Source organism: Canis lupus, chromosome 1, assembly GCF_003254725.2.
Source record: "Canis lupus dingo isolate Sandy chromosome 1, ASM325472v2, whole genome shotgun sequence".
NCBI classification, from domain to species: domain Eukaryota; kingdom Metazoa; phylum Chordata; class Mammalia; order Carnivora; family Canidae; genus Canis; species Canis lupus.
Genome location: NC_064243.1, coordinates 117,160,296 through 117,185,732, shown reverse-complemented (window position 1 = coordinate 117,185,732; position 25,437 = coordinate 117,160,296). Strand labels below are relative to the sequence as shown.

General features: G+C 40.7%; 2 protein-coding genes and 1 long non-coding RNA gene across 3 annotated transcripts in view; 2 read left to right on the top strand and 1 right to left on the bottom strand.

The window, feature by feature from the left end:
• Positions 1-25,437, bottom strand: part of ATP4A (ATPase H+/K+ transporting subunit alpha) — a 114,093-nt gene that overhangs the window by 53,570 nt on the left and 35,086 nt on the right. The gene's annotated exons all lie outside the window — the stretch shown is intronic.
• Positions 6,440-7,492, top strand: PMIS2 (PMIS2 transmembrane protein). The gene is made up of 2 exons (XM_049110849.1): positions 6,440-6,852; positions 7,030-7,492. Exons 1-2 carry the CDS (start codon positions 6,484-6,486, stop codon positions 7,156-7,158), a joined length of 498 nt encoding a protein of 165 aa, XP_048966806.1. The 5' UTR covers positions 6,440-6,483; the 3' UTR covers positions 7,159-7,492.
• Positions 22,006-23,669, top strand: LOC112643637 (uncharacterized). Its single transcript, XR_003125840.2, has 3 exons — positions 22,006-22,088; positions 23,166-23,276; positions 23,467-23,669. It is a non-coding gene; the product is annotated as an uncharacterized LOC112643637 (long non-coding RNA).

Genomic DNA, 25,437 nt, shown 5'->3' with positions numbered 1-25,437 from the left:
TCGACACCCCAGGGCCAGGCATCAGATGACTAGAGACAGCCTCTATCTCCAGATCCCACTGAAATTATTCAAACAAGTCAGTCTTTAGCTTGCTTACCCTGCTTGACCATGTCTTTCCTGCCAAAACCACAAGAAAGCTTTTTGCCCATGTTTTTCCCTCACTTCCTCTGTCTCCTGGTTGACCTTGGCACTTCTGTTGCCCTGCATGATGTGACATGCCCCCTCCTCTTAGGAATTCTGGGTAATGATCTATCTTTTCTCTTTAAAAAATATTTTATTTATTTATTCAGGAGAGACACAGAGAGAGGCAGAGACATAGGCAGAGGGAGAAGCAGGCTCCTTGTGGGAAGCCTGATACGCTCAACCTCTGAGCCACCCAGGCACCCCAATGGTCTATCTTTTCAATGGCAGTCATCTCCTGATCTGTTGGCCTCACCATTCCTGAATGATAATAAGGCCTACATTTTAAAAGAAGCACTAGCACCATTTCACATTTCCACCAGCAATGAATACGGGACCTAATTTCTCCACATCCTTACCTATACTTGTTATTTTCCTTTTTAAAAATGGATTATTATAGCCATCCTAGTGACTATGAAGTGACATCTCATTGTGGTTCTGATTTGCATTTCTCCAATGACTGACGATGTTGAACATCTTTTCCTGTGCTTATTGGCCATTTGTACATCTTCTTTGGAGAAATGTTTATCAAAATCCTTTGCTCATTCAAAAACTTGGGTTATTTGTCTAACTGTTAAATATCTTTTTTTAAAAAAAAAGTAAGGTCTATGCCCAATGTGGGGCTTGAACTCAGGAGCCTGACATCAAGACACACACTCCACTGACTGAGCCAGTGAGATGCCCAAATATCTTTTTGTTTTTAAGGTATAGATATTCTACATGTTTTTTAGGTATACATCATTTGCCATTAGCACAAGCATATTTTCCTATGCTGTGACTTTCCTTTTTTTTTTAAACCAGAGAAATGTTCATTTATTTCTATTGTAAAATTTTTTATTTTTTTTACATATTTTTTAATTGGAATTCAATTTGCCAACATATAACACTCAGTGCTCATCCCATCAAGTGCCCCCCTCAGTGCCCGTCACCCAGTCACCCCCAACATCTCACCCACCTTCATTCCCACCACCCCTTGTTCCTTTCCCAGAGTTAGGAGTCTCTCATGTTCTGTCTCCCTTTCTGATATTTCCCACTCATCTTTTCTCCTTTCCCCTTTATTCCCTTTCACTATTTTTTATATTCCCCAAATGAATGAGACCATATAATGTTTGTCCTTCTCCAATTGACTTATTTCACTCAGCATAATACCCTCCAGGTCCATCCACCTCGAAGCAAATGGTGGGTATTTGTTGTTCCTAATGGCTGAGGAATATTCCATTGTATACATAGACCACAGTTTCTTTATCCATTCATCTTTCGATGGACACCAAGGCTCCTTCCACAGTTTGGCTATTGTGGACTCTGCCGCTATAAACATCGGGGTGCAGGTGTCCCGGTGTTTCACTGCATCTGTATCTTTGGGGTAAATCCCCAGCAGTGCAATTGCTGGGTCGTAGGGCAGATCTATTTTTAACTCTTTGAGGAACCTTCACACAGTTTTCCAGAGTGGCTGCACCAGTTCACATTCCCACCGACAGTGCAAGATGGTTCCCCTTTCTCCACATCCTCTCCAACATTTGTGGTTTCCTGCCTTGTTAATTTTCCCCATTCTCACTGGGGTGAGGTGGTATCTCATTGTGGTTTTGGTTTGTATTTCCCTGATGGCAAGTGATGCAGAGCATTTTCTCATGTGCGTGTTGGCCATGCCTATGTCTTCCTCTGTGAGATTATTTTCCTATGCTGTGACTTTCCCTTTTTTAAAATTCTTTTTACATATTTTTTAATTGGAGTTCAATTTGCCAACATATAGCATAACACCCAGTGCTCATCCCATCAAATGACCCCTCACTGCCTGTCACCCAGTCACCCCCACACCCCGCCCACCTCCCTTTCCACCACCCCTTGTTCGTTTCCCAGAGTTAGGAGTCTCTCATGTTCTATTAAACTCAACAGCAAAGAAACAAACAATCCAACCATGAAATGGGCCAAAGACACGGACTTTCCCTTTTTTTTAAGATTTTATTTATTTATTCATGAGAGACAGAGAGGCGGAGACACAGACAGAAGGAGAAGCAGGCTCCATGCAGGGAGCCCGATGTGGGACTCAGTCCTGCATCTCCAGGATCACGCCCTGCACTGAAGGCGGCTCTAAATCACTGAGCCACTTGGGCTTCCCTGACTTTCCTTTTTTACTCTCTTAACAGCATTTTGAGAAGAACAGAAGCTATTCATTTAATGTAGTTGATAAATTTTAATGTAATTTATCAACTTTTTCCTCATATCTAGTTTTGTGTCCTATTTAGGATATCTGTGCTTGAAGCACCTGGGTGGCTTAGTGGTTGAGCATCTACATGCACCTCAGGTTGTGATCCTGCGGTCCTGGGATTGAGTCCTGCAACAGGCTCCCCACAGGGAGCCTGCTTCTCCCTCTGCCTATATCTCTGCCTCTCTTTCTGTGTCTCTTATGAATAAATAAATAAAATCTTTTTAAAAAGAGGATATCTGTGCTTTGTCTAAACCCATGAAACTGTCTTCAACACTATTTTCTAAAAGTTCAACTGTTTTACATTCAACATTTGGGTCTGTGATGATTCTGGAATTTATTTTTGTATATAGCACCAGGTTGGGTCTAGATTAAATTATTTACATATGGATATGAAATTTACTCTGCACCATTTATTGAAAATTACATCCTCTACTTACTAAACTGCAGTGCCACTTTTACCATAAAACAAATGACCACATACATGTGGGTCTGTTTCTAGACTCCATTGCATTAGCCAACATGTCTGTCCTTACACCAATACCACAATGTCTTAATTACTATAAAATTCTAGTAAGACTGGTTATCTGTTACTGTAAGTATTCCAACTTTGTTTTTCTTCCTCAAGATAGCCTTAGCTCTTTTTAGGCCTTTGTATTTCCATATACATTTTAGAATTAGCTTAACAACGTCCACAAAAAAACAACCAAAAAAAAAGTTTCTATAGATCAATCAGGAGAGATGACATCTTTACAATATGGTCTTCGATCCATGAACATGGTCTAATCCTTCCTTGCATTCAAGTCTTCTTTAATATATTTCATGAATGTTGTATAATTTTATGTGTAGAGGTCCTAAGGGGGAAGAGGTCATAAGAACCTCCAATTTGTAGCCAAGTCAGGCAAAAGTGTGGGTAACCTGGGTACCTACCACTTGCAGCTGGCATGTGAAGAGAATTAGTCTTCAGGAACTGAGCCTTTAACCTGTGAGATCTTATACTATTTCCAGACAGTGTCAGAATTAAACTGTAGGACCTCCAGCTACTGCCATAATTGCTTGCTGTCAGAAAAATCCCTACACATTTGCTGATCAGAAGTGTCAGAAGTGGAGTGTTCTGTGCAAGTAGTAAAGGAGGCAAACAGAAGGAAATACTGGGTTTTTCCTTATACAGATGTTAATTTGCTTTTTTCACTTTCATTTTCCCACGAGTATACAGAGTTTTGCAAGAGCTACATGATGTGTGGTACATGGCAACAGACTGAATGCACAGGATATGAGAATCCAATTATATTTTATTCAGCCAGATATTAAATACATTTGCAAAAATGTAAAACGTGCCACTCTGCTCACAAATGTTTTGGAAAAATATTTTCATGACAACACGTGAAGGTTTTTTATTGTTATCTTTAAATTAACAAATATTGAACCTTTTCAGCTTTAATTCCAAAATAGAAAATACCAATAGTTACAACTCACATAAACTAAAGCTTTTGGGGGGTTCTCAAAAAACTTAAGAGTGAAAGGGGTCCTGAAACCAAAGGGTTTCAGAACTAAGGTTTTAGAGTCAGCCCCAGGAGTGCATTAGTTGGTCATGCTCCCCTGGCCGGCAGTAATGGCTAACCTGTGCATCCTCACCTGCCACCAGTGCCTCACCCTGGAGATCAGAAGAACTGCAGGGCATCACTTCTTGTAGTCCTACTATCCACTCATTGGGCTGTACCTTTTCTTCAGAGGTCTGAGCATCAGCCATGCAGCTCCCCCTTCTCTAAGTCCTGTAACACCACCTCATCGTTTTGTTCTCCCAGGTCTAGGAGTGGGAGTGGAGTTACCTTAGCCTTTACCTTTTGCTCTTACAGGATTCCAGTCCCTGTGTGGTCAATCCTGTTTTAAATCCACTCTGTTGGAAATACCTATAGTGTCTGTTGTCCTGACTGAACTCTGATTGATATTCCTGCTATACTAAATATCCTCTCCTTACATGCCTCTGAGAGGGCCCTGTAGCCCTACAAGAAAGGACTCCAAATACGTGGAGGTAGCAAAGACCATCACAATGCCAATCACCAGAAACAGAGGTCCAAATGCTTCTGCCCACTGCATCTTGGGATCAGAGCTGCCAAGAAAAATACAACACAGTCAAGCACTGGATGAGACACTTATACTCACATAAAGAAGAGATAGCACAAGATCAGCTCAATAGTGGATGTCTGGGCAGTGGGTGCAATTGGCCTTTATGTCTCCTTCACAGAGTCTGAAATACTAAAAGCTGAGGTTGTGCCTGAGGGCACAGGCACTTAAGCAGAACAAAAGAATACATGATGAGCCTAAAACAGGGAAAGATATTCCCATACAAGGTGATAAACCCTGCACAGGCTGTGTGGGCTTTTTATCTCTTGATGAGAAAGCGTTCCAGGCCCAAGGCCCATTCTTACCTGGCAAGCGGAGGTTGAAAGTCTATGCACATGAGACTGCTTTTCCTAACACATTCCCTGAAGACTTCCCTGACTCTCAGAGTGTGTCCATTACTGCTGTTCTTGGTGCTTCTGGGTCTGTGCCTGTGCTTAAATACAGTTGTGTCTCTTCCAACTCACATTGGAATCTATATTTGTAGACTTCCCTGTGTCATCTCCTACCCACTTACAAGTCTCTACAAATTGGCTCCTCATAACCTCTACTCCCCTAAAACAACCAGCTAAGGGAACTATCAGCTAAAACCCAGTGGTATTAGCATCCACTGAGTTCTTCCTTGAGTCAGTAATTACTATGGTCTTTGAAATATCTGCTAGTCTTCTAATGATGCATAACAAATTCCCTCAAACTTAGTTATTAACTCACAGTTCTATAGATTAGAATGTCTAGGTTTCTACAATGCTCAGAATCTCACAAAGGTAAAATCAAGGTGTTGGCCAGGCTGTGTTCTCATTTGGAGCTAGGATCTTCTTCAGAACAAATATGGTTACGACAGAATTCAGATTCTTGATATTATAGATATAATATAGGCCCCATTTCCTTGCTGGATATTAGCTGGGATCCACTTCAGCTAGGGGCTGCCTGCATTCCTTGCCATGTGGCCTCCTCCATCTTTAAGCTAGCAATGGAGAATCTCCTTTGACTGCCCTCCATCCTATGCCTTGAATCATTTTTGCCAGCAAGACCTAGACCCTTTTAAGAACTCACCGGATTAGGGTTGTCCCAGGGAAGATATTTTTCCTGTCTTAGAGTTAATTGAGAGGGGAGCTTAATTACATGTACCAAATCCCTCTACAGTAGCACATAGATTAGTACTTGAATGAATAACAGGGAAAAGATGTGTGTACACTAGGGAGCAGTACTCTTGGGACCATCTTAGAATTCTGCTTACCACAATGGTGATTTCCCATTTCCATCATTTTATCCACACTTAAAGTAGATGGCATTCTACTTTAAGAAAGACCGTCCTCTTTTTTACCTTCTCTCTATTTCGGTCAGTATGGACTAAAGAATTCTTTTCTAATTCAATATATTTTATAATCTATTGTTAACATTATTCCTTTTCCTTTCCTTCTGATTGTAGATCTCTTAGTTTTGTTTTTTTTTTAAGATTTTATTTATTTATTCATGAGAGACAGAGAGAGAGAATGAGAGAGAGAGAGAGAGGCAGAGACACAGGCAGAGGGAGAAGCAGGCTCCATGCAGAAACCCGATGTGGGACCAGATCCCAGGACTCCAGGATCACGCCCTGGGCTGAAGGCAGGCGCCAAACTGCTGAGCCACCCAGGGATCCCCAGATTTTGTTTTTGTTTTTGTTTTTTACTGGACTTGGCTATTTCCTCTCTCCCACCATTTTCAAGAGGCCACTCTGGTACTGCCTTCCTGTGAGGTCTGCAGATAGGGGTGTGAAGCAAGGAGGAGCCAGGATCAGATTTTACTGGCTACCAGCCAATCCCTATCAGGGCTGGTGGAATCAATGTCCTGATAGAGGATGGAACCTGGCTTCAAGCTCAGAGTCCTGGAAGACAGGAGAACCGTGGGACCACGCCCTCTTATGCAGACAGCCAATCAGAACTTGAGGTGCTGGTTTCTCCATTGTGAAGAAATGGCCTTTAACTGTTGGGAGTCTTGGGATGCTAGAGTCCTGGGTTAGAACAAGGGGAGGTATAGTGGGTTTAGTTCTCTGTTTTCAAGACACTTGGGATCTGTCTTTGGGTGGAAAGATCATGACCCCAAAACAAGCTCCAGACGCAGGGGCCCCACCCGCTGCAGGGGCCCCACCCGCTGCAGGGGCTCCACCTGTGGCAGAGGCCCCACCCGCTGCAGGGGCCCCACCTGTGGCAGAGGCCCCACCCGCTGCAGAGGACTCTAAGAAGCCACCAGAGATAACACAGACACCTGAAGAACTGGCATTTTATGCCCCGAATTACATATATTTGACCATCCTGGCCGTAATTACTTTCCCTCCCCTGGGATTACTAGCTGTATTCTTCAGTTACAAGGTAAAACAATGCCTGTGCCGGGGCCCATCCTGCCCTCTACCAGCCGCTTGCGCCTGCTTCCGTCCTGGGAAGGGACGGGTAGGGGTTTCCCCTCAGTGACCATTGGTCTCCAGCCCTTCCCCAAGGGGTCACAAAGCTAGTCTCAGAAGTCCACATCTAAAGCTCCTATCCCTACAGACCACGCAGGCCAACAAGAACAGCCAATGGGAAGATGCTTACATCAACTCAGGCCGAACTGGTTGGCTGGATGTATTCTCCATACTCATCGGTTTAGCCATCATTTATGTCTATGCCCTATTTATGTGAAGGCCAGGAAGTAGTCCATGGGTCCACCCCAAACAGCATCCAGCCACCAAAACACTAACCAGCCCAATCAGCTACCATGCAAGAAACCAACAGCTAAGACATCTTCTAGCCAAGAAACCTATCAGCCAAGGAACCCAACATCCAAGCAACCCACTAGCCCAGGGACATCATACCACTTCATCGTCTTGGCCTCCAGAGCCATCTTCATCCACCGTGGGGGTCCTCATTTTCATGCCCTGGATGTGCTTAGCTCCTTGATACTGGGTTGCTCTTTCAGAAAAATATTTACTTAAACCAATAAAAATAAAGGGAATGTTCCAGCTTCTCCACCTGATCTTAGCCAAAAGGCCAAGAAGTGATGTTGTTCCAGCTTCTCATGTGTGTGCATATGTATGTCTGTTTCTGAGTCAGTGTCTGTGTTTTGCTAGGGCTACATGTTTCCTATCTCACTTTTTCTAGTAAAACAGTAATCTCCAGCTTTTGAGATCCCAAAGTCAAACTGTTAAGGGAAGAATGGAAAGACTCCAAGAAATAAACAATAGATTTGGTGGTAGAGCTGATGAAGACCACCTCTCTCCCAGTCCTGAAAGGTAAATGGTCCCCTATTCATGGAATGGGGGAAGTAAAGAAAGAGAAATTAGATGTAAGTATATCCCTAAGGAGGTACCTAAGGCCCACGTCTCAGGAAGGGGTGAGGTGTCAAAGATCTCAGAGACCACTTGTATGACCTCTTCACAAATAAGTCCTACAGAGGTTCCAAGATCACAAAAAAATATGCTGCATGGTGTGGAGGTCTAGGAATAAATAGCCTTAGACAGCCAAGTAGGATAGCCTATATCTCAGCTTGGTGAAAATGAGGTGGGGTCTATAGGAATGCCAAGTGCCAGGGTGGGAGTGACTATCAGAGGCAAGCCAGGGTACCACAAGAGCCAGAATGAAGGAAAACAGAAATTTAGGCTGACACCATGGACAAAAAACACCCAGGGGTTCCTACTGGTACCTTAACTTCATTAATAAACCCAAATTTAGACCCAAAACTGCTAGACTTCGCAGAATTAAGTTTCCATAGTCAAGAAGAATGGGGATTATCAATAAAAAGGAGGTTAAGTAGCTGTGGAAAAGACTGCTAGCTCTACCAAAGCTCATCTTTTCTTCCTGCCATGACTTAGCCACATGTCCTAGGTTCCCCTGTGTGGCTATGAGACTGTCTTTAGCTCTATGGAATGTGACCAGAAGTGATGTGCTCCATGAACCACCCTGGCCTTTAAATTATGCCCCATGGGTACTCTCTTCCATACTCTTCCTTCCCTAGCTGACACACATGATGATTTGAAGGCCACATGTCATAGAAAGGAAGAACTCCCATCAACCTTTGTCTCTGAACCACTCTAGGAACAATCGCTGTTTCCCCAACTGCATTTCATTGTTCAGTGGAAAATATGTGTTGTGCCATCATGTGTCTGGTTTATCTACTCTATAATGCAATCCAGTCAAACCAGTGAAGATGCAGGAAAATAGAGTTACATTTCTCAAACATCTGGAGTTGTTCCTTGAAATTCACACCCAGCAGACAGACCCATCTTGTTGGGTGGTTTATAGGAAAATAATGAATGAAGGAAACAACAAAGGTCTTAGTCCAGAGTTAACCTTAATCTTAGCTATCATGATGCTGTGTTTCTCTGTTCCATGATCCTGGGTATCTCTTGTGGATTACATCTGTTTATGGGACAATGCTTCATGTTGTGCATGTATCTGGAGAGGGTATTATGCTTAGTTGTCTGCTGTTAGTGGGTCTAGAGGGTCAGTCATCTCTATCCCTCCCAGACTAGCCCAGAAAGCTGGGCTTGTCACATTCAGCTGCAAAGCCATGTGGAGTCAGGATAGCCCATGTCAACATGAACATCCAGGTCCAAAAAGGTCACATTGTGCTACAAAACTTAGAAAGCCAGCCATTTTTTCTCCATTTCAGTTCTTTGACTCCCCCCTAACCTATATTCCACTCTCAGGCATTCATATGGTTTTTACCACCTTGTGAATACAAAACAAAACAAAATTTATAGTCTTGTATCTTGAAACATCATCAGTGGAATTACTATAATGAAACATGCAGATTTAACAACTTTACTGACTCCTCTCTCCCACTACTTCCCAGTGAATGAGGTCACAATTCTGAACTCAATTTACAGGTTTCCATTTCATTATGCCTGTATAAGTATGTTCTATTACTGGGCCATGATGTTGATTACATACTCTTGCTGAACTAATACTTGAACTCAGCAGCCAAGCAACCCATCTGCCGAAAAATCCTTCAGATTTTTCTTCCTTTTCTTTTTCCTCTCCTTCCTCTTCCTCCACCTTCTTCTCGTTCGCATTCTGACTCTCCTGTCCCTTCTCCTGCTTGTCCTCATCTTCCTCTACTGTTTGTTTCATTTGCTCAGTTATCTAAGTGGCCCTTTAGTAATTATTCCCAATTCTCCAGAAGAATTCTATCACTGCTTTCGACAGAATTTCCCCCTGGTCAAATAAGCCGAGTAACTTTTCAATTCTCTTTTTCCCTTGGATCTTGAAACCTGTTTATTTATTTCCTTGGAATTTTTTATTTACACAACGTTCACATAAATATATTCTCATAGAGAATCAAGTAATGCAAAGTATGGAAGAGCTCACCTCATGGCTGGCCAAGGTATCACTTTCCCCTCTCAAAGGTAATTGCTGTTGATATTTTGTTGTAACTCTTTCTAGTTACCTTTCTATGCATTTCCATGTGCATCGTGTCCACACACATTGACATCACGCTCTTTTTCTGCTCTCCACTAGGTCTTGGTGATCTTTTCCTATTAATACTGAAGATCATCAACACTGAATGCCCTGTATTCCACTTATGAATAATCTCCCTCTGTCCTCTTTAGGTCCAAAGTGTACATTCCCATGTTCTCAGACCTGCCTTTCCTCCTTCAGCAATAGCTCATGGGTCTCCAGCACCTGGCATGAACCTGTGGGCCTTTTTGTTTCCTGGGAGGATAAGGATATCCTGAGCAGGACAAGAGGGAGAGTATCAATAGAATAAACAGCTGCAGGAGAGCAGATTATGTTCCATACCATGAACTGGTTTTGCAAATTTTCTTTCTGACCTCTGAAAACTTAAAAAACTTTACGACACTCAGATATGACATTATCATATCCTATGACTGTGATTCTTAACCTCTTACAGTCTTCAATTCTGATAACCCATTTACTGCATCACCCTTGTAACAATACTTAAAATGATGTCTTTATGTTCTGGAAGAAAGACGTACTTTTGGGGCACCTGGGTGGCTCAGTAGTTGAGCATCTGCTTTTAGCTCAGGTCATGATCCCCAGGTCCTGGGATTGAGTCCTGCATCGGCTCCCTGCAGGGAGCCTGCTTCTCTCTCTGCTTATGTTTCTGCCTCTTTCTGTGTGAATAAATAAAATCTCTAAAAATAAAGAAAGCGAGATGTACTTTTGAATTTTCTTTGTTAAATTGGAAGATTACTAGCATGAAATCCATAAATGGGGGATTAAAAAGAGAAAAATACTTCCCCCACTCAAGAAATATTCCCCAATAACCCTCTTACTCCAACTAAGAGTAGATTTCTTATTTAAATGAAGAGTTTGAGAATCTGAGTCTAACTTAAATCAAGAATACACTGGATCTCCAATTTTTAAAAATTATTTATTGACTGGCATAAGAGTGTAGAACTCTTATGTATATACCAATGAACTTCCACAAACTTTCACAAAATACACACCTATGTAACCTGCTCCTGAAACAAGGCACAGAGTAGAAGACCCCTGTGTCCTCTTTCAATCACTTCCCCACAAAAGATGACCCCTACCCTAACATTCTCTCTCTTTTTTTTTCTTCTCTCTATTTTTAAAATAACTGCCTGGTAGGCTACATCAGAAATCTCTATCCCAAATTTACTATCGGGACCTTTCTGTTGATGGATATTTAGATTATTCCTATCTTTCAGCTGCCACAAACAATTCCGCAAAGAACATCCATGAGCATGCTTTTCCGTTCATATGAGCAAGTATATCTCCAGGACAGAGTCCAAGAAGTAAGATTGCAGGGTTGAAGCATAAAGACCTTTGGATGCTTTGATGGCTAACACTATGATGACTTCTGCAAAGGCTTCATCAAATCACACTCCCAGCCTCAATGTTTGAAAGAATCATTCTTTGCTTTCTTGTTGGTACATGATATCATCAATCCCATAAATTTCTGTCAATTTGATGAGTGAGAAGTAATAGCTTCTTATTGCTTTAAGTTGAATTTCTCTGATAGGTTGTGAATTTGAGCATTGCTATGGACTAAGTTTTGTCCCTCCAAAACTCATATTTTTAAAAAAGATTTTATTTATTTGTTCATAAGAGACACACAGAAAGGGAGGCAGAGACACAGGCAGAGGGAGGAGAAGCAGGCTTCATGCAAGGAGCCCGATGCAGGACTTGATCCTGGGAATCCAGGATCATGCCCTGAGCCAAAGGCAGAGGCTCAACCACTGAGCCACCCAGGCATCCCCATCTTAAAATTCCAGTGGCAGTTTACAAAACTAGAAAAAACACTCCTAAAATTTGTGTGGAATCACAAAAGACTCCAAATAGCCAGAGCAATCTTGAGAAAGAAGAACAAAGCTGGAGGTATCACACTTCCTGATTCCAAACTAAACCAAAAATCTAAAGTAATCAAAGTAGTATGGAACTGGGATAAAAATAGACATATACACCAATACAACAGAATGGAGAGCCCAGAAATAAACCCCAGCATTTGTGATCAACTAATATTTGACAAAGGAGCCATGAATACTCAATAGGGAAAGCATAGTCCCTTCAATAAATAGTACTGGGAAAACTACAGAAGAATGAAATTGGGCCCTTATCTTGCACCACAAACAAAAATTAACTCAAAATGGATTAAAGACTTCAACATGGCGGTATGCCTGGGTGGCTCAGTGGTTGAGCATCTGCCTTTGGCTCAGGGTATGATCCTGAAGTTCAGGATCGAGTCCTGCATCGGGCTCCTCGCAGGGAGCCTGCTTCTCCCTCTGCCTGTGTCTCTGCCTCTCTCTGTGTCTCTCATGAATAAATAAATAAAATTTTATTTTTTAAAAAAGACTTCAATATAGAATTGAAACCATAAAACTCATAGAAGAAAACACAGAGAAAATCTCCTTGACATTGGTACTGGCAAAGATATTTTTGGATATGACAATGATAGCACAAATAACAAAAGGTAAAATAAATATGTTAGACTATATCAATCTAAAAAACTTATGCACAGCAAAACACCCAAACAAACAAACAAAAACAAAACAAAAACGATCAACAATATCCGAAGGCAATCTATGGAAAGGGAAAAAATATTTGCAAACTATATATGTGATAATGGGTTCTATCAAAAATATATAAAGAACTCACATAACTTGGGATGCCTGGGTGCCTCATTGTCTACCATCAGCTCAGGTCATGATCTCAGAGTTCTGAAAACGAGCCCTACATTGGGTTCCCTGCTTAGGGGGGAACTGTCTCTCCCTTCCTCCCCTGCTTGCGCTCTCTCTCTGAAATAAATAAAATCTTTAAAAAAAGAACTCCCTGCATCCTGATTTCATAGCAGCAATGTCCACAATAGCCAAACTGTGAAAGGACCCAAAATGTCCTTCAACAGATGAATGAATGAATAAAGATATGGTACATATACACAATGGAATATTACTCAGCCATCAGAAAGGATGAATTCTTGTCATTTACATCAACGTAGATGGAACTAGAGAATATTATACTGAGTGAAATGTCAATTGGAAAAAAAACAATTATCATATGGTTTCATTCATATGTAGAATATAAGAAACAGTGAAAGGGACCATAAGGGAAGGAGGGGGAACTGAATGGGGAAAAATTAGAGAAGAAGAAGAAAAACCATGAGAGATTCTTAACTCTCGGATACAAACTGAGGGTTGCTGAAGGGGAGGTGGGGAGGATGGGGTAACTGAGTGACAGGCATTAAGGAGGGCACATGATTTGATGAGCACTGAGTGTTATGCTATATGATGATAAATTGAATTTAAATAAACAAAAAATCTTAAAAAGAACTCATACAACTCAATAATGAAACAACAAACAGTCTACTTTAAAAATGGGCAGAAGAACTGAATAGAGACTTTTCCAGGGCAGCCCCGGTTTAGTGCTGCCTTCAGCCCAGGGTGTGATCCTGGAGACCTGGGATTGAGTCCCATGTCAGGCTCCCTGCATGGAGCCTGCGTCTGTGTCTCTGCCCATCTCTCTCATTCTGTGTGTGTGTGTGTGTGTGTGTGTGTGTGTGTGTGTGTGTGTGTCTCATGAATAAATAAAATCTTTAAAAAAATAGAGACTTTTCCAAAGACAACAAGCAAATGGTCAACAGGTATATGAAAAGATGCTCAATATGGATAATCATCGGGAAATGCAGGTCAGATGGGATCCCTGGGTGGCGCAGCGGTTTGGCGCCTGCCTTTGGCCCAGGGCGCAATCCTGGAGACCCGGAATCGAATCCCACGTCGGGCTCCCGGTGCATGGAGCCTGCTTCTCCCTCTGCCTGTGTCTCTGCCTCTCTCTCTCTGTGACTATCATAAATAAATAAAAATTAAAAAAAAAAGAACTTAATATATCAAATCCACAATGAGATATCGCCTCACACCTGTTAGAATGGCTATCATCAAAAAGACAAAAGAGGGTGGCTCAGTGGTTGAGCATCTGCCTTTGGCTTAGGGTGTGATCCCAGATTCCCAGGATGGAGTCCATTATCGGGCTCCCGGCAGGGAGCCTGCTTTTCCCTCTGCCTGTGTCTCTGCCTCTCTGTGTCTCTCATGAATAAATAAATAAATAAATAATCTAAAAAAAAAGACAAAAGGTAAGTGGTGGAGGATGAGGAGAAAAGAGGAAATTTGTGCACTGTTGGTGAGAATGTAAATCCATACAACTACTAAGGAAAACAATATGGAGTTCCACAAAAAAAATAAAAATAAAAGTACCATATGATCCAGCAACCTACTTCTGAGTGTATAGCCATAGGAAATGAAAACAGGCTCCCAAAGACACATCTGCACTCCTGTGTTTATTGCAGCATTATTCACAATAGATAAGACATGGAAACAATATCCATTAATGGGTGAATGGATAATACAGATGTGGTAAAAATATACACAAATACACATTTGTATTATATATGTTATATATTTATTTGTTATATAGTATGTATCTGAATATATATATTCACCCATGAAATAAATGAAATTCTACCCATATGCAACAGCATGAGTGATATAAGTCAGACAGAGAGAGATAAAACACCTTATGATATCACTGATATGTGTAATCTAAGAAACTCAAACTCATAGAATCAGAGAGTAGAATAGTGGTTGCCAGAGGCTGGGGGTGGGAGTACTGGGGAGATGTTGCTCAAAACTACAAACTTCCAATGAGAAGAACAATAGGTTCTGGGGACTTAATGCACAAAATTGTGATGGTAGATGACAATGCTGTACTATGTACTTGAAAGTTGCTAAGAGAGTAAATCTTAAAAAGTCTCACTACCAGATGCCATGAGGGAGATGTTAGCAAACACTACAGTGAGGATAATATTGCAATATATAAAAGTGTATCAAGGGGCGCCTGGATGCTTCAGTAGGTTAAGCCTCCGACTTTGGCTCAGGTCATGATCTCAAGATCCTGGGCACCAGCCCTGTGTCAGGCTCCACACACAGCTCTCCCTTTCCCTCTGCCCCTCCCGCCTGCTCGTACTTTCTCTCTTTCTTCCTCTTTCTCAAATAAATAAATAAATAAATAAAATCTTTTAAAAAAATGAAAGTATCAAAGCAACAGGTTGTATACCTTAAAATGACACAATATTGTATGTCAATTACAATTGCCTCTTGAACAATGTGGTGGGGGAACCCCCAGTCAGTTGAAAATCTACCTATAACTTTTGACTCCCCAAAAATTTAACTACTAATAGCCTACTGTAGACCAGCCTTACTGATAACATACACAGTCAATTAACATGTATTTTGTATGCTATATGCAGCACATATTGTGCATGTATTGTATTCTACAATAATCTAGAGAAAAAATGTCATAAGGAAAAGAAAATACATTTACAGTGCTCTACATATATTTATTGAGAAAAGAACTCTACAGGGTCGCCTGGGTGGCTCAGTGATTTAGCCCTGCCTTCTACCCAGGACATGACCCTGGAATTCCAGGATCGAGTCCCACATTGGGCTCCCTGCATGGAGCCTGCTTCTCCCTCTGCCTATGTCTCTGCCTCCCTGTGTGTGTGTCTCTCATGAATAAATAAGTAAATCAAATAAATAAATAAATAAATAAATAAATAAATAAATAAAATCTTAAAAAAAAAAAAGAACTCTACATATGGCTTCCCAGGTGGGCCAGGGGCTGCATTAATTTATGATGTGTTATTGAGTCAATAATGTCAACAATGAACTTCCTTCATTCTTGTCAGTTCCAGGAATTCTTGTCAGAAATAGAAGCTGAATATGCTCTTTTAAAGAAGAATCATGGGCAGCCCCGGTGGCTCAGCGGTTTAGCGCCGCCTTCAGCCCAGGGCGTGATCCTAAACAACCGGCATCCAGTCCCACGTCGGGCTCCCTGCACAGAGCCTGCTTCTCCCTCTGCCCGTCTGTCTGTCTGTCTCTCTCTCTCTGTCATGAATCAATAAATAAAATCTTAAAAAAAATTAAAGAAGAGTCAGATGGAAATTATAGAACTGAAAAAATATAGTAATGAAATAAAACACTCACTGTAGGGGCCCAATAGAATAATGGAGATGACAGAGGAAAGAGTCTATTTGAAGACAAAAATTACACAATTTGAACAACAGAGAGAGAAAAAACATTGAAACGAAAATTAACAGAACCTCAGTGACCTGGGAACAGTACTAAAAGATTTAACATGCATGACATGGGAGTCCCTGAAGGAGACTTTCTATGGTGTGGTTCAGGGGGGCAAAAAAAAAAGTTTTTTAAAAAGAAAGAAGGGATGACTAAATAATTCTCAATTTTGCAAAAGGCTTAAACCTGCACATTCTGAAAGCTCAATTACCCTCAAAAAAAAAAAATCAATGCAAAGAAACCCATGGTTGGACCATATTACTTAAACAGCTAGAAACTAGAGACAAAGAAATGGTTATAAACTCATCCAAGGAAAAAATTACACATTGCATAGAGGGAAACAAAAATTCAAAAAACTATGAATCTCTTACTAGCAGTCTTGACCACTAAAGGGAAGGGGAACTATATATTTAACTGTGAGGAGAAAAGAACTGTTGACCTAGAACTCTGTATCTAGTGAAAATGGTCTTCAGGAATGAAAGTGAAATAAAGACAGTTTTAGGTGAGGGGAAGCTAACAGAATACACTGTTACAGACCTATCTAAAAGAAATGCTAAAGTTAATTCTTCCAAGAACAGAAATGATACTAGAGGAAAACTTGGAATGTCAGAAGAAGGAGAAGCAACAGAAATGGTCAAGATTTGGGTAAATATGACAGACTGTTCTCCTTCTGATTCTTTATATATGACAGTTGAGAGCAAAAATATAGCACTGATGAGATTTTTCAATGTATGTGTGTGATACATACAGAAACTAAAACATAAAGGGGGCGAGTTGAAGTGACCAATATGGCTGCAGGTTGCTATATTCCATATTCCACCTAAAGTTGTAAAATATTAATTCTAGGTAGACTATGAAAATCTGGAGTATCTTTATGGTAATATCTACAGCAAGAGCTAGCAAAATTTACAAAGATATATCCTCAAAAGGCACAAGAGATAACTTAAATGGACTACTAAAATAATTCAAGTAATCCAAAAAGAAGCAGGAAAGATAAAGAAAACAAAGGAATGAGGGACACCTGGGTGGTTCAGTGGTTTAGCACCTGCCTTCCACCCAGGGTGTGATCCTGGAGTCCCAGGACCAAGTCCCGCATTGGGCTCCCTGCATGGAGCCTGCTTCTCCCTCTGCCTATGTCTCTGCCTCTCTCTCTCTCTCTGTGGTCTCTCCTGAATAAATAAATAAAATCTAAAAAAAAAAAAAAGGGAATAAAAAAAAGAGAAGCAGAGAATAATTTTTAAAAGGTAGAATTAAGGCCAAATATACCAATCTTCACTTTATTTTTTTAAAGATTTTATTTATTTATTCATGAGAGACACAGAGAGAGAGAGAGAAACAGAGGCAAAGACAGAAGCAGGCTCCATGCAGGGGGCCCCACGCGGGACTCAATCCCTTGTCTCCAGGATCACACCCTAGGCTGCAAGCGGCGCTAAACCACTGCGACACCAGGGCTGCCCCCAATCTTCACTTTAAATGCAAAAGTTACAATATAGATATTGTCAGAATTACTAAAATTTAAAAAAACAAGACCCATATATATCCTGTCTATAAGAAACCCACATTAAATATTATGATACATGTAGGATAAAGTAAAGAATGGAGGAAAAAACAGGCAAACACTACCAAATAAAAACACTACCAAAACAATGATGGGTGGTTATATCATTATCAGACAAAGTAGATGTCAGGGCAAGGATAACTAACAAGGACAAAGAAAGACATTAAATAGTGATAAAAAGGACAATTCAACAGGAAGGTATAAGAATCCTAAACATATGAGCACTGACAACAGAACTTCAAAATACAAGATAAACATGGTAAAACAAAAGGAGAAATAGACCAAGTCACAATTATAGTTGAAGACTTGGCATTCCACTCTCAATAACTAAGACAAGTAAACAGAAAATTAGTGAGGATATAGAAAATCTGAACACCATCAACTAACCGTATCTAACTGTTATTTATAGAATGCTGTATCCAAAGAAGGTAGGTACACATGTATTTTTTTTTTTTTTTTTGAGGGAGAGAAAGAGGAGAGAGTGCCCACATACGCAAATGGTGGGGGGAGGAGTAGATGGAGAGAGAATCATAAACAGACTCCTGGCCCAGTGTGGAGTGGGATGTGAGGCTGATCTCAGAATCTTCAGATCATGACCTGAGCTGAAATCAAAATTAGGATGCTTAGATTGAACCACCCACGCACCCAGCAGATACCTATTCTTTTCAAGTACACAGAGAACTTTATCAAAATAGAACACATACTTGCTCATTAAACAAATCTTAACAAATTCCCAAGAATTAAAATTATAAAAAGCATACAAAATCACAGAAAGAAAACCATTCAAAGTCATATTATCTGACTGTATGAGAATGCTAATATGCCCCCCACCAATATTCCTGCCCCTGGGGTATAACCCTATATAATAATCCCTGACTATCAATATGATGAGATATCTCTCCTGTGACTAAATTAGGCTACGTGGCATAGCTGACTCGAAGAAAGGTAGACCTAACCACATAAGGCTTTAAATCTGGGCCTAGGTGTCAGAGATAGAGGAAGTCGGAGACTCAAAGTGTGAGAGGGATTCTGATGGAGGGAGATTCTCCCTTGATGGCTTTGAGATGAACAGGATCACGCAGCAAAGTGTGCATGTAGACTTTAGGAACTGAGAATAGATCTTGGCTGATAACCACAAGGAAAAGACAATGGCCTCAGTCCCAAAACCTCAAAGAACTGATTTCTGCCACAACCACACAAGCTGGGAAGAACATCCAGAACTCCACGTGACAACACACTTCAGCAGACACATTCATTTCAGCCTTGTGAAAACCTGAGCAGAGAACTCGGCCATACAGTTTCTGGATTTCTTACCTATAGAACAGTGTGATACTGAATGGCTATTGTTTTAGGACACTGAGTGTATGGTGATTTGTTACACAAAAATAGAAAACTCATGTGTTCATCAGAATAAAAGTAAAGTAGGGACCAGCAGCAGAAAAATAGTAGAAAAATTTCCCAATACTTGGGGGAAAAACATGCAAGCAAGCAATCCATCAGTCAAGGGCAATTAGAAAATATTTCCTAAAAAATTTTATACCAAAATATATATAGCATACCAAAATATGTGGGGTGCAGCTAAAGTGGTGTTTAGAAGGAAATGTATAACCTCAAATGCTCATATTAGAAAATAAATGTCTCAAATTAATTATCTCAGCTTCCAATTAAGACACTAGAAAAATAAGAGCAAATAATACCCTCCCTCTCCAAAAAAAACAAAACAGAAGAAAGAAAAGAGTGAAAAAAATAATTGAAATTAAAAAAGGAGAAACAATGAAGCCATGGAGAAAATTGAAAACTGGCTCTTGAAAATGACGGATAAAATTGATAAACCTCCTATAAGACTGAAAAAGCAAGACAGAAGACACAATGGCCAATACCAGAAAAGAAGAAGAAAATACCTCTACAGACCCCTGAGACACTAAAGGGAAAATTAGGGACTATTATAAACAAGTCTTCACACATATATTCTACCCCTTAGGTGAAAATTGACCCATCCTTCAGAAACAAAAACCCAGAACTGATCAAGAGAAGGAGATTATCTAAATAATTTTATATCTATTAAAGTATTTGATTAGGAAACTAAAAATCTGAGAAAGAAATCTCCAGACACAGATGGTTTCATTGGTAACAAATAACATCATTTCCACACAATCTCTTCCAGAAAAGAGGAGGAGAAAATATTTCCCAACTTGTTTTACGAGGCCAGCACAAAATATCAGAAAACCAAAACCAGACCTATATAAATAGAATATACCATCACCAACTGAGGCTTCTTCCAAGAATGCAAAGCTGGCTCAATATTAGAAAATGGGTGACGGGCACTGAGGGGGGCACTTGACGGGATGAGCACTGGGTGTTATTCTGTATGTTGTCAAATTGAACACCAATAAAAAATAAATTTATTATTTAAAAAAATAAATAACATAAAAATAAAAAAAAGAAAATCAATCAATGCAATCCACTAAACTAACCATCTAAAGAAGGAAAACCACATCATCAATTGACACAGAAAAGACATTTGGGAGTATTCAACATCAATTCACAATAAAAATTTAGCACACCAAGAAACTTCTTCATCCTGATAAAAGGCATCTACAGAAAACCTATAGCTAACATCATAGGAAAGGGGGAAGGCTTTCTTTCTAAAACTGGCAACAAAACAAGCATGTCCTATTCTACATCATTCCTAATCCACACCAGAATGGAAGTCCTAATCTGTACAATAAATCAGAAAAAGAAAGAAAGGACATATATAGATTAAAAGAGAAGTAAAACTATCCTTATTTGTAGATGAAGAAAATCCCCCCCAAAAAGAAAAAAAATCGCAAGGAATCTAAACAAAACAAAAGAAAACCTCCCAGAATCAATAAAACCAAGTTTAGCAAGATCACAGTTTCAATATCAATATACAAAAAAACTAACATGTTTCTAGATGCTAGCACTGAACAACCAGAAACCAAATTTATTTAAAGATAACACCATTTTCAAGAGATCCCACAAAGCAAGTAGTTGCTGTAAATCTAAACTATTAAGTGTATCAGCTGTTTAGCAGCTATGTTTAAACTACAGCTGCTGAGGGAGGAAAGAAAAGAACTAACTAAATAAAAAGCCTTCCTGTGCTAGTTAAATGGAGGCCCCATGTCTCTCCCAAATTGATCTGAAACTCTAATGCAATTCCTATTAAATGACCAACAAGATTTGTAGATCTATACGAGCAGAGTCAAAATAATTCTATAAAAGAATGAAGTTGAATTCCTCACATTACCCAATTTTCAGAATCACTGTAAAGCTATATTAATAAAACAGTGTGGTATTTGCAAATGGATAGACACTAGATCAACAGAACAAGGAGTCCAGAAAGAGACCCACATGAATATGTTCTATTTATTATAAAAAGAAATCCAAATGCAATTTATAGAAGAAAGAACAGGGTTTTTTTTTTTCCAACAATGTTAACTAAACCACCATGTGCAAAACATAATTAATCTGCACTAAAACCTCAAGTCTTATACAAATATTAACTCATCATGCATGGATCATAGATCTAAATGTAAAATGTAGATCTACCAAACATTAAAAGAATATCTTCCTGACCCTGGATTAAGCAGACTTCTTAGACATAACACCAAAAAAAAACGTTCATAAAAGAAAAAAATACTCAATTCAAAATAAAAACCTTTGCTCTGTAAATGACACTGTTCAAAAATGAAAAGATAAACTCCAAATCCAGAGAAAATATTTGCATATCACACATCTGACAAAAACTTGTATCCAAAATATATAAATGACTCCTATTTTACTGTACTAACCCAATTTTTTGAACTGACACTTCACCAAATAGTATATATCAGTTGCAAAAAATGCACATGAAAAGATGTTAATTTGGGATCCCTGGGTGGCTCAGTGGTTTAGCGTCTGCCTTTGGCCGGTGGCGCGATCCTGGAGGCGCGGGAGGCTCCAGGCATGGAGTCTGCTTCTCCCTCCTCCTGTGTCTCTGCCTCTCTTTCTGTCTATCATAAATAAATAAATAAATAAATAAATAAATAAATAAATAAATAAATAAATAAATAAATAAATAAATAAATCATCTATCTATCTATCTATCTATCTATCTATCTTTAAAAAACAAAAACAAAACTTGACTGCAAGCTGTTAAATGATCACTCTCAAGGTGCTAGAAGCAAACCAAGACTCCTAGGCCTACATCCTTCTTGCCCCAAGTGGGGTTTCTATCCCCAAGCCTTGCCCCGTTTGACTTGACCAATCACCTGAGAGAGTAGGAGGTGCTTGAACTCCTTCCCACCAATCAGCAGCAATGTGAGTATTGGATTCCCCCACCCTATTACATGCAAACTCAATCAGCCAATAGTAATAGAAAGATAGAATAGGAGGCGGAGCCTGTATTATCTCTCTGGTAATCCCCGCCTGTTGGCCTGAGGGCGAGGCTCCAAGTAGCCCTGGTAATGCCTGATCCAGATCCCCTAATGGGGTGTCTGAAGGGGCAGGGAGGAAATTTATGAGGGGATAGGGTGGGAGGAAGAGAGAATGGGTAACGGCAGAATGAGGGGGCAAGAAGGGTTTCAGGGGGATGCAGAAAGGTATTATAAGAAGAGAACTATATAGAAGGAACATGGATTTAGAAGAACAGTGAGTCTGCTATGAGTGGAAGAAGTTCAGAGGGTCAGGACGCTGGTTTCAGAGGTAGGAAGAAGGTGGTAGAGGGATAAAGGGCAGGCCTTTATAAGGGGACAGAGAAGACGCTTTGAGTGGACATGGAGAGGACTTAGAATTTAGAGTTGGTTAAGGGAGGTCTTAGAGGAGCCAACAAAGAGGTCATGGTTGGGAAGAAGGGGAAGGACGAAGTTTATGGGTGAACAAGGCTCATAACAGGACCATGACAGGTTCATAGGGACAAAGTGAGGGATATTACAAATGAGATAAGGAGAGAGGCATTGCTTGCACAGTTTTATAGGGTGAGAGTTTTAAGAGGGAACAAGGAAGGTTTTGTAGATGGAAAGTGAGAGTGTTCAAGTGTTGAGTAGGGTCTCCTTAGTAGGTGTTTCATAGGGGCAAAAAGGCTGCATTTGGGGGACCATGAGGGTGGGATAGGAACAAAATGTGATGGCGGCTCAGTTGCAGTTCCAAGGAGGACAAGCAAGAGTCATCAGAGTCAGCAAGGGATTTTGTGGGGGTAGTGTTAGGGTCCAAGTGAGACAAGCTGTAGGGACCTGCAAGGCAGTTCTAGAAGACAGGGAGGAGGTTACAGAAGACAGGGAAAGGGTTACTAGGAACAAGCAGGGATTATAGAGCATAGGAGGGGGCTGGGAGATCCAGGGTAGAAGGAGGTATTAAAGGGGAAAATGACAGGATAGAGGGGACATGGTGGGAGTGAGAGGAAGTCTGTATGAGTTTTAAAGGGGGTCAGTGAAGATTTATAGAAGCCAAGGAGAGATGTGTTAGCATGAAAAGAGAGGTGGTCAGAGGGGACAGAAGAGTCCAGAAGCCATTCTGAGCCATAACCTATCCCCTGCCCCCAGGCATTTGAAATTATGTCTGATGAGCCCCCAAAAGACTACCTCTTGCTGTCGATCCTGGCCTACTTGCTGTGTTGTCCCTTAGGCAGTGCAGCCATGTACTACTCTTCCCAGGTGGGAATCTATGTCAAGTCAATCCTGCCCTCCCCTCCCTCTCCACCCTGGTCCTGAACCTGAACCAATTACATCCATGATCTAACCTCCTGTTGGTTCAGGACCCCACCTGGTTCCTTACAGTCCTGTCTACCATTCAGTAACCCTTTAAGCCCATCTATTCCCTTTTCCCTTCTCCCTTCAAACCCAGACAAGGCGCCACAACTATAGAAATGAACCAGACTTGGCAGCTGAGACCTCTGAGACAACCTTCGTGCTCTCAGTCATAGCGATTTCTTTGGGATGCCTCGGTATATTGAACACCTGGATTGTGATCCTAGTGACCATATTTGCTCGGTAACCTCCCCTTCAGCTCATGAACAAGCCACCAAATATATACAACAGTGTCAGTCATCTTGGCTCTAAGTATCCATTTGGGCCAAATGGGACACCTGCTCCTCAATGTCTGGACTGCCAGGTATTGACAGCCTAGGCCAGCAACCTGAGCTGGTTGATGGGGAAAGGAAATGGTAGCTCAAGAAATCACTCTCCAGATTTGCCCAGCCCATCCCATCTAGTGGACCAGAGCCCAAGACTAACACTGGGATCCTGCCAAGGCATGTGTGCCATGGGATACAGGGTGGGGCACTGGTTCCCCAGGGTAGCCTCCCTCTGCCCACATTCATGCATGCATGCCCTAAATCCATTTATACTGTCAAAGACCTTGGCTGTTGCTGCCTGATTCTGGGGATCTGACAGTGACAACAAGTTCAGATCCTGCCACACCCTCTCAGATCCTCTCAGGGTAAAAGACACACAAATTACTAGACAGTAACAGTTCAGAGTAGTCCAATCTCTAATAGGGGAAAGCGAAGTAGCGGGAATATAAGAGGGCAGATCAACTCTGGAGTACTTGTGGTCTACCAGAAAACCAGGGAGTCAAGCAGCTGTCAGTGAACCAGTTGGAGTTCAGGTCAGGTTATGAGTGTACAGTTTTTATACCAGGTATGGTGCCTCCTCCCCACCTCCAACCACCACCTGTAATAATTGTGATTTATTCATAAATCAATGAGTACTTTCTAAGAACCTAAGATGTAACAGGCACTGTACTAGGAGCCAGGAACTAGGATCTTAACACAGCAAGATAAATAAGACCCCTTTCTGACCGACCTTACTATTACAACCAACTCTTAATGATCTGCAACAAACTAAGTGCACAGATTGCTAGTAGGTACTTTGAAACTTACAGCAGTTTGACATTGCCAAGATATCCAAGTATCATCCAAGTCTATGATCAATAAACTGGTCTTGTGTAACAGGGTATAGAACAAAAATCAGTCCATGACACATTGGAGATATCAAAAAATAGGTACTCCTATTCCACAACCACAAATAATTTGAGGCACACTGGGCTAGTGGACAATGAATTATACTAGAAGGTATATTATTGGGGTCATGCTAGCAGCTATAACAAACTCCACTAATTCCATAGCTCACACAACAGAACTTTTATTTCATGATCATGGATTCCCCCAATGTGGCCCACACACTAAGTCAAGGATCCAGGTTCCTTCCACTTGGTGATTCCACCACCTTCTAAGGACTTGGAGTGTTTTGAACTGAGGCAGAAGATGAAAGACTGGAGAGCCTCCACTACCTTCTTAAAATCCTCCACTCAAAAGTGAACCCTTGGTACTCCGGGTGGGAAAGTACATTTTGACAGCCACTATAGAAAACAGGATGAAGATTTCTCAAAAAATTAGAACTACCATATGATCCAGCAATCCCACTTCCAGGTACATATCCAAAGGAAATAAAATCAATGAGATATCTGCAACCTATGATCTTTGCAGCAATTATTCACAATAGCCAAGACTGGAAGCAACTGAAGTGTCCAACAATGGATGAATGAATAAAGAAGATGTGGTAGAATCTCCAAAGGAATATTAAAACATGAGAAATATGAAATCCTGCCATTTGTGACAACTTGGATGGAATTTATGAGTGTTATTCTAACTGAAATAGGGCATACAGAGAAAGACAAATACTGCGTGATATCAATTATATGTGGAAACTAAAAAAGCCAGACTCATAGAACCACAAAATAGAATGGCAGTGGCCAGGGGCTAGGGGTGGGGGAGACGAGGACAGTCTGGGAAAAGAATATAAACTCAGTTATAAG